This window comes from Panicum hallii, chromosome 8, assembly GCF_002211085.1.
Source record: "Panicum hallii strain FIL2 chromosome 8, PHallii_v3.1, whole genome shotgun sequence".
NCBI classification, from domain to species: domain Eukaryota; kingdom Viridiplantae; phylum Streptophyta; class Magnoliopsida; order Poales; family Poaceae; genus Panicum; species Panicum hallii.
In genome coordinates this window covers 22429661-22439884 of record NC_038049.1, presented here as the reverse complement: position 1 = coordinate 22439884, position 10224 = coordinate 22429661, and the positions used below count along the sequence as shown (strand labels likewise).

Below are 10224 nucleotides of genomic sequence, written 5' to 3'. Positions count from 1 at the left end.
AAGTTGATTAGGTCATCTCCATATTATGCCCAAGCAAATGGACAAGCTGAAGCATCCAATCAGAGCCTTATCAAGTTGATCAAGAGAAAGATTGATGAGCATCCTAGGCGTTGGCATGAGGTCTTATCAGAGGCATTGTGGGCATACCGTATTTCATGCCATGGAGCAACAAAAACTTCTCCTTATCACCTAGTGTACGGACAGGAGGCTGTATTGCCATGGGAGATTATGGCCGGCTCGAGATGCATAGAGTTCCAAAATAACTTAACAGCTGAAGAGTATGTACTCTGATGAATGACGATATTGAGGACCTCACAGAGCTCAGACTTTGGTCACTTGAGAAGATCAAATAAAATAAGGCCAAAGTAGCCCGCGCGTACAATAAGAAAGTCAAGCCAAAAGAATTCCAATTTGGAGATCTGGTTTGGGAAGCGGTGCTACCATTGGGGACTAAAGATGCAACGTATGGCAAATAGTCTCCAAACTGGCACGGGCCTTATAGGGTTGACCAAGTCCTATCTGGGAACGCATATATGCTTGAGGAGTTACATGGCATCAAGTTCCCGGTGGTGGTCAATGGTCAACATCTCAAGAAGTACTTCCCAAGTATGTGGGATGATGAGCAATAAAGCCGATGCTACGCATCAGGCTATGAACCGATACGATCAGTTGGCCCGCACAAGAGAAAGCCGACGCTACGCGTTAGGATATGAGCCGACAGGACTTGATGACCCGTACAGGTGAAAGCCGATGTTACACATCAGGCTGGACACAAGGAAAGAGGGCCGATACATGCAGTCGGCCCATATATATATATAAAAAGAAGTACTTTGTACCCAAAGCATTGAGTTGGTCGAATAGCCGATGTACAACCATCAACTTTAGAATCTTAATTTGGATACAAGCAGGTTTATCTTACAAGGGATGATTACAAGGAAGTCTACTGAAGGAACTCATCAATGGTGGCGATGGCCTCAAGATGGATGCGATCAGCTTCAGCAATCACTGCTTCATCGTCCTTGTCCTCTCCCGACACCACTTGCCTTCTCAAAGCACTCAGCTCTGCGAGTTCTATCTTTAGTTGGGCGGTCAAGTCTTCTGCTTCTCGTTCGGAGCTGGCAATAAGGTTCCTCTCTTCCTGGATGCGCTGCTCGGTTGCCCGGACCATAGCCTTGAGGTCCTCTAACTCCTTCTCCAGAAGTTGAAGCCTTTGAGAGTGCACAGATGTATCGGTCTTGGCATCCAGAGCCGCCTTCTTCTCATTAAGCAATCGGCACCTCTCGGCAATGTCGGCCTTCAAGGGGGCTTGAGAATGACAAGCTTCAATCCTAAGCCATGCTTGTTCTATCTTTACCCAAAAGAAAGGAAGGTGGCCGGTTGGCCAGAGCTTGATCTGAAGGACTTTCGGAAGTTGAGACTTGATCTCCTCAAGAATCTGCCTCACTACATTGGAATCTTGGACCAAAGCATCAATCAGAGCTGACAGAAGGCCCTTCACGTGGAGAAGTTGGCCGGCGATGCCGGTCGGATCTTGCTAATGATCATTGACTTCTAGTATGGCCGAGCCGACGGATGCAGGGTCGAATGAAAGTAACTCCAAGAGGTTCAGACCTTGAAAGAAGGTATAAATTTAATACGACTAGGGAAAGGGAGATGCAAGCGGCTTGATTATAAAACATACCTATTCCGAAGAAGGAGTGACAGCTGATGAAGAGACAATCGGCTCCTACGGACGCACCCTATCTGGAGAAGGAGTAACAGCCGATGTAGTGGCAATCGGCTCCTATAGATGTACCCTTTCTGGAGGAAGACTGGTAGCCGACAAGGTGACAATCGGCTCCTGCGGAGAAGGACCGACAACCGATGTGGTGACGATCGGCTCCTGCAGATCCTAAAGGCCGACCAAGGTATCAGCTGGCATTGCGGGGTCTTCTGGAGTCGTCAGGATTGGATCCTAAAGGATGACTAAGGCATTGATCGTCATCAAAGGATCCTCTGAGACCTCTTGAGTTGGATTTTCTTGCCGTGTTGGCTCTTTCCCGCTAGAAACATCTACGATATCAGCCTACAAACAAGGAAAGAGTAGTTAAACCGAAATATACATGTTCAGAGGATCAGTTGTAAGAAGGACGATCTAAAACTGGTTGGCGATTGGAGTTTCTTGGTCGGTGGAAGATGGTCCAGCTTCTTTCCGAATCTTTCTGGCAGTCATCTTCCTCGCCTTCGTTTGTGCTCGGGGGGCAGCAATGTTAGAGGATCGCTTCCGCTTGGGAGTTGGTTTCACGGAGCTAGGCTGGATCCGCATGATGGCCTTTGACGGGGGAGGTGCGTTTCTGCCAAAAAGGACCACGGGGGCAACTGGTGAAAACTGGAAGGTGGAGCCATCATCGTTCCTAGGCTCCGGACCATCTTCCTGGTGCAGAGAAAATGAATAGAATCAGAGAAGGGGCTGAGTGGAGTCAGGAGGAAATATTCAACTGTTGGTAATACCTCTCCTTCAGGGGCTTCATATTCAGTGTCGATCTGTTGGAGCATCGGCCCTAGGGCTTTCCGGAAGACATGAGTCTTCCACAATAACCACCAGCTCTCGAATCCAATGACCGAAGAGGTGAACAAAAGGTCGATGGGGACTGGAAGGAGAAGATTAGTGAATAGGCTGTGGCATCTTTGGCTGGTAAGGGCATCAGGTAGATCAGCTCTACTTGTCGTCAAATGGTGAAGAAAGAAGTGGGGAGGAACCTGCCCGAGACCAAATTGCCGGGCTGCTACGACCGGCTGGTAGAATTCATAGCCGGGCTTGATGATTCAGTTAGAGGTGCTCATACTAACTGGAAGGAAGCAAGGGTAAATCATGATAGAATATAAAAGCCGAGTGCTATCATCATCGGCAAAATCAGCCAATCTAAAGGTGATTCGGTTCTCGAAAATTTCAGAATCAGTATAAGGAAGGAAGATAGGGTTGTTCAGACCCCTATAGAAAATCCTAAACTAGTTTGAAGCAGCTGAGGGTTTCAACTTGCTGCCAGGAATACTGTATAGGGCCTGGCCAAAATTGGTACACCTGATTCGCCTCCCACTTTGATCTGGAAAGGAATTATTGGCCAAAACAGGTAAGTTTGGTATAATGTCCTGAAAGTATAGGTGAGCCCATAACTGGATGAACCACCAGGGACCACCGGTCCTGAGTTTCTTCTGGGTAAGCAGGCTCAAAGACATCAAGTGGAGATATCTGTAGACTTCTCCAAGGAACAATTTACCAAGGCCAACAGTTTTACCTTTGGCCAGTTCATATGCTAGGGGGAGATAGTTCTTGATTGGGGCAAGGGAAGGACCGCAGAATAAGAAGTGTTCCAACCAAAGATTCAGAAAGGTCGTATGTTCCTTCTCAGTCACAGGGCCATTGGTTTTGATATGCTGGTTTAGGTATGCACCCCAGTTTGTGCACTCTGTTTTGGAGGATAGTTTGAAGGGGACTTCGGGCAGTCTGAAGGCACAGGGGCAAGATGATGAAATGTCCAAACCAGTAATCATCACTACATCCACGAGGGTTGGAGTCATCGGCCCATGGCCAAATAAGAAGCAGTTCAAGGCATCGGACCAAAAGTTGCTGATGGTTTTCAGATGGTTCTCGTTCTTTTCAAGAGGGGATAGAGACAGAGATAGAGCATCAGCTATCCTTATGGTCTCCCATGTGGGCTGGTAGGTCTTTGCTACTCTGTTATACCAGGTCACCCAGCCCTCAGGAAGATTTGGCCAGGCACACAGGCTGTCGGCCCAAGAATCTAAATCTATGTTTTGGCTCACAAACGGAATTCGATTGGCCTCACAAGAAATCAGATCTACGGGTTTCTCATAAGAACAAGGCTCGAGACAAAAGGAATTAGGGGAAGAAGGATGCGGCAAGAGAATATCTAAAACCTAAAGAATCAATAAAAGCCAAATAACCGGAGAAAGATCATTTAGTGGTGCAAGGGATCTAGTAATTGCTTCATTAAATTAGCGAAGGTTTGAGTTTTACCTTGAGACCAAGGATGCCCGCATCGGCATTCAAAGATCCTGCCATTTGAAATTCCAACGAAGATCGAGAACCTGGAAACTGGATCTAGGGTTGGCGGCGCAAGTTGAGTGCGTGCTCTAAAGCTTTGGTTTGGGTTTTTGCGAGTAGGGTTTATGAGCAAAGGGTTTTGGAGAATAACTTGGATTCGGGGAATCTTTGAAGATCTATTTTGGGTAGGGTCCGGATTTAAGCAGAAAATGGAATTGATTTGAGAATCGACTCAGATCCGGATCGACAATTTAAGGAAAGGAACTAATGCGTTGCCATCGGCTCCCAAAAGATTGGCTTCTTGACAAGTTGCAGTTAAAATAAAATGATTTTATTTATAAAGGGAAATGGTTACAAAAGGGGAGCCAATTGCTCCTAGAGCCGACCCATCGGCTCAATCCTACGATCTACCACCAATAGGTGCCGGAGAGTTTGTGGCGCTTGATCGGAGGATCCATGCTGGCGTCACTGTCGTCGTCACTGCCGTCGTCATCACCGCCATCATCTCCGCTGCTATCGCTGCTGAAGCCGTTGCTGTCTTCGGCTTCTTCATCGTCGTTGTCGTCATTGTAATCCTCCAACGATCCGCCAAGAAGGTAGCCTCCTGCCACCGAGTCCTCTTCGTTTGATGAGGAATCGGCTTCTTCCTCCGAGGAGAAGAAGTCCTCTTCCCAAAACGTGTCGTCCTCGTCATCTTCGTCCAGCTCCCTGCCGAGGAGGAGGTGGAGGTCTTCACCATCGGTCAGGAATTCGTCATCCTCTAACCAGGTCTTGAAGTCCCACTCCTCTGCATCCCAATGCAGAGGAGCGTAGGCCTCGTAGGCGGCAATGGGGTCGTATTCTGGAGTGGCTTCTCGGGTGGAATCGGACTCGAAGGAAATGGCGGAGGAAGCAGAGGAAGAAGAAGAAGCCATTACGAGAGAAGGAGAGTTGTGCTGTTGCTAATGGCTGAAGGAAGGGGATCAGAGAGAGAAAACTATCGGGGGTAGGTTATAAAGATAGAGTGGAATATGAATCGGCACCGTGACGGTTTCCAAGGAGTTTGATGCAGAGCAGTCACATCCCCTGGAAGTCAAAGAGGCACGCCTGTACGGATTTTGGAAGTCGAAGAGGCGGGGCGATGAAATGGAAAAATGGTTTCGGAACAATTATTGCCGAAACCAGGGGGGCATGTGTTATCGCCATAATTTAGGTGGGCCATAAATGTGGGCTGCGAAGCAAGATGGGCTCAAAAGATAATCGTAGTGGGCTTGCGAATCGGCCCCTGCGCGGGTGTTTCAGGCCAGGATTGGCCATGTATCTAGATAGGTGTGTGTGTTTAAAATAGTTTAGATAGAGATAGCCAGGATTCGTGTTGTGGTCTGTTAGGATTGGTTAGGGAAGGCCAGTCTCAGAACTATAAATATGTATCTTGGATTATGAATAAGCAATGAACAAAAACAATCATTCACAACAACTCTCGGCGCATCGCCACCCCTGTTCTAGGGTTTCTCGGGTAAGTGTCATGCAGCCCCGATCACACGGGGCAGCATAGTTCTTGCCAGTTTACCTTTGTGTTTCTCGTACTGAAGTGTTATTGATGGCGAGTAACACTAGTTATCCTTGCATTTATAGAGTATCATTGGTTCTTTCATGCTTTATTCATGCATCGTTTGTTATCTGTAAATATTTAGCTATCCTTGTGCCCGATCTCGAGTGTAAGGATTAGTAGATCCAATCTGTTATGGTTAGTCTTTGTTTATCGAAGCTTTAGCTTAACATCTGCATGATTAGGCCCTTCAAACGGATTGAATGTTCTAGCAGTATGTTTGATGCTTTGTATCAACCTAAAGAGGGATTGTTCCGGGAATCGGCTCTTTGTTGGTTTTAGCCTCTGTTTAGGTTGCTATTCTGTTACTTTTCATATCTATTAGGCTCAATTACGTGTAGGATGTTCCGGTTATGCAGTGAAAGCTTGAACCATCATAGATCGGATTAGCTTACTAGTTACAGAGCAAGCTTACTAGTTGCCGAAAGCGTACTTCTTCAGATTCATCTTAAGCCTGAACCTTCCGGTTCATTCTAGAACTTGCCGTACATCCTCCAAGTGCCCTTCAACTGACGCAGATTTAACTACGACGTCGTCAATATATATCTCCACCAACTTGCCGATAAGATCGTAAAAGATGTAGTTCATGGCACGTTGATACGTGGCGCCGGCATTCTTCAACCCGAAGGTCATGACCACATACTCGAACAATCCTACTGCCCCAGGCAATCTGAACGTGGTCTTGTGTATATCCTTCGGAGCCATGAAAATCTGGTTATAGCCGGCGTTGCCGTCCATGAAACTCAAAATCTTGTGACCAGCAGCTGCGTTGATCAACATCTTCACGACAGGCATCTGGTATTCGTCCTTCGGAGTAGCTCTGTTGAGGTCTCTGAAGTCGACGCAGACTCGCCATTAGCCATCTTTCTTTTGCACAGGTACGACACTTGAAATCCACTCGGCATACCTGCGCGGCCTGATGAATCCTACTTCTAGCATTTTCTCCACCTCTTTCTTGACTTCCGCCAGAACTTCAGCCTTTATTTGTCACGCTCACTGCTGAAATAGCCAAAATCCCTTCTTGAGAGGGAGCCGATGCTCATCGATGCTCCTATCCAACCCAGGCATTTCTGTGTAATCCCAGGCGAAAGAATCTGCGTATTCTTTCAGCAAAGCTATCATCGTCTCTCGTAAAGATGGGCTTAACTTTTTGCTGATAAATGTCAGTCGTGGCTTATCCCCAGGACCAATATCAACCTCTTTAAGCTCATCAGCCGATGTAAACCCGTATCCTTGTTTTTCATCATCTGTCAAGTCAACGCTGCAAATGGACAAAGAATGTGACGAAAAGAGTTTCGGCCGATCATTAAGATCGTCCGCTTTATAATCTTCATTAATCCTTGAAGCTTTACAATTGATGTATGGCCGGCTGCTAGAGCGGGCCTCGTTGTAACTACTACAATCATGCAATACACTTGTCATCAAAAGTTTACATTTTATTTTTTGGGGCCAATCGCGGGGATCGGCCTTGCTAAGCGCATCAGAACAGCTCGCCCTTTCGTCTACTTTGTAAGGTCGGTGGATAAGACCAGCCTCACCCCATTTTTTGTAGCCTCCACGCGATCACAGCCTTCCAAGCTGATTCCTGATATCGGCTCTTGATCTTCTGCATCCCAAATGCTCATGGTGGCATGAGAAATCTCGATCGAGTCATTTGCATGAACCACCTTTACTTCATCTCCATCCCACTGAATCAGACATTGGTGCATCGTGGAAGGGATGCAGATGTTGGCGTGAATCCAATCCCTCCCAAGTAGGACGGTGTATGTACTTTTGCTGTTGACGATGAAGAAAGAGGTGGGGGCAGTCTTGCTTCCCATGGTTAGATCCACACTAAGGACACCTTGTGCCTCTGATGTTTGACGGTTGAAATCACTCAGCGTGATGTTGGTCTTGATTAGATCTCCAGTGGACCGCCACAACCGACACAGCACTAAGTATGGTATTATTTTGACCGCTGCTCTGGTGTCGACCAACATCTTGTTGACAGGCTGGCCATTTATGTAACCCTTGAGGTATAAAGCCTTCAAATGCTTGTAATTCTTTGCTCGGGGCTTCTCGAATATGACTGGCCGCGGCCCCAAGTCAAGCTGGGCTACCGGTAACCTTCACGCCTTGGGTGTGGAACTCCGCGGGGAGTACAAAAACCATATGTGCGTCAGCCGTTGTCTTCACATCGGCTCTTGTTGGCTTTGGACGCCACTCTTTCTTAGGAGGGCGCGACTCCCTTTTCTGGGTATAATGAACTTTGTCGCTAAATCCGGGCATGCCTTTCTTAGCATCTCAAGATATCTGGCCTCGTTTTCCTCCAGACTGTGCAGCCGCTGTACCTTGTGTTTCTAGGAATGGTTAAGTCCATCAAGGCACCAGCGCGGCCAGTGATACTTATCCTCCTCCTCTTAAAAGTCCACCCTTTTGCGTGATGGCTGAATTTGCTCTTGCTGGGGCGGCACAGGTCCCAAACATCGAAACACCGAGACCCCTTCTGCATCACGCTTCTGAGATCTGCACTCCGGGCAATCCTTGATAGTAGGCAATCGGCTCATACTGGAGTCCCAGCAATACTTGAAGAACGGGCAATGCCAATGATCACGCGTATCTCCCCGCTTCTTCAAACTTTTCCCAACACGGTGTTCATACTCTTCATCCTCTGATTCACGCTGGAGACGTTGCTGGTACTGGTATTCATACTTTTTGAGGAGATCTGAAGAAGCCATCCGCTGATTCCTGATGTGCCTCACTTGTTCTTCCGTGATGTATCCCTTTTGCCCCGTTTGGGGCAGATCGCAGGGATCGGCCTCTTCATTCCTTGTATAGCGACGCGGCGCAGGCCCTGCCATATTGATGCCAAGTGCAAAATCCAATTTTCATCTCGCAGATCAGTCATAACCCTCTACCATATTCACGCTTGGGAAAGGCTGGGTGTCGACCTTCATGGCATTTTGACCTAAGATCAATCGGCCTTGTTCGATAGCCGATTGGATCTGCCGACGGAGTTCTTTGCAGTCACTAGTGTTGTGAGTGAAAGAATGATGCCATTTGCAATATGACCTCCCTTGCAGCTCTTCTGTTGTAGGAAACTTACAGCCTTCAGGTAACTTCAAATGCTTTTCCTTCAATAACAGATCAAATATCTGCTTAATTTTGCTCACGTCAAAGTCAAAACCTTTTGCAAGTCCCTGCTGCTTCACCCGCTTACAGGACACGGGATTCGCCCCCCGAGTCCATTCTGGAACTGCTACTTCTTGGTCATTGTCACACCCTAAAATATTTAATTTTAGGATGTGACTATCTTTTACAATATGTTCATCTATCAATAGGATTTTCCGAGAATTTTAAAGATTTTTCTGGCAATTATTTTATTTATCCGAGAGCTAGATCCATTTTTATTTGGAAAGCTCTAAAATTCTTTTTCATGAAGTCCAAATATTTTATTTGGATTCCTCGTGTCCTAAAATTACCTCCCTAGTTTTTCTCGGAATTTTTTGGGGAATTCTTCTGGATATATTTTTTTTTATGGTTTAAAAATTTATCTGGACTTTTCTAGATTTATTTTAAACTTGAAAATGTGTTCTGGAAAATATTTATATTTTGATTTTCATCGTAGTCGGACCGAGCTGTATCTTGTTGTACATCCTTTTAATCTTGTCTCTTCGAATCTTTAAGAGGTTCCATTAAGCTCCCGATCCTCTAACCATTCTCCTCGATCAGGTCATGCTTGAAAACGATGCCTCGTGGCTCGACTTTAGTGTTTTTTCTGACGACGTTCGATCACCATCAGCCCCAATGACTCGGCTTGATCCTTTTCTTCTCTTTTCGCACTCCTGAATAAATGGTTCACATTCAATCAGCTCTGTCAGCTCGTTTTCGTATTCAGCCCTCACCCAATCCTGTTTCGGCTCATAAACGAACTCACTCAGCCCTTCTCATTTCCTCTTTCCACTACCTCTTCTATCGTCTCTCTTTGCTCGTTAAATTGTGGGACCCGCTGGTCGGTCCAATCTCATCTCCCGTGAGCAATCCGGACTCAAGAACAAGCCCTAGTCCGATGCGCTGCCTCGTCCTAGCCTGCCAAATCCCACAACTCCAGGTTCCTATAAATTGTGCGGTCTCCTTTTTCCCTGTTGCCTCTCTCTCTCCCGGGTGCCCCTGTTGCTGCTGCCGGCCCTAGCCCCCTGTGCGTCACTTTTCCTTCCTGCGCTGCCGCCCAGGAGGACCTCACCCTACTCCCCAGCACTGCTGCGCCGCCCTGCCCTGCACCTGAGCGTCGCCGCCCTCGCCCTGTGCGCTGCCGTCGCGCCCTCCTCCTCCCCGAGCGCCCAGGCCCCTCCTGATCTATCTCCTCCAGGTGCCCTGCGCCCTGCTTTTTTTCCCCTGCGCCCAGACCTGGCAGCGTGCATTGGCAGCCGCGTCGCCCCTGCCCCTGTGCGCCGCCCTGCCCTTGAGCCGCGCCCCCTGTAGGCCGCCCAACCCGGCCCCCTGCGCTGCCCTTCCCCTTGCCTTCCTCCTGCTGCTGCCGCCCAAGACAGAACGAACAGGAGTAGACGCTCAGGAACAGAACAGACCCAACATTGCTGTTTTCTCTCACGAA

At 47.7% G+C, this 10224-nt stretch overlaps 1 protein-coding gene across 1 annotated transcript; it reads right to left on the bottom strand.

Annotated features, from left to right (window-relative positions):
• Positions 1 to 4452: 4452 nt before the first annotated feature.
• On the bottom strand, positions 4453 to 4959 carry LOC112903683 (prostatic spermine-binding protein-like). Its single transcript, XM_025972910.1, has one exon. The coding sequence runs from the start codon at positions 4957 to 4959 to the stop codon at positions 4453 to 4455; it is 507 nt and encodes a 168-aa protein (XP_025828695.1).
• Between the last annotated feature and the right edge of the window lie 5265 nt (positions 4960 to 10224).

Coding starts and splice junctions, on each gene's coding strand:
- LOC112903683 (XM_025972910.1), bottom strand. CDS start 4,959: ATGGCTTCTTCTTCTTCCTCTGCTTCCTCCGCCATTTCCTTCGAGTCC.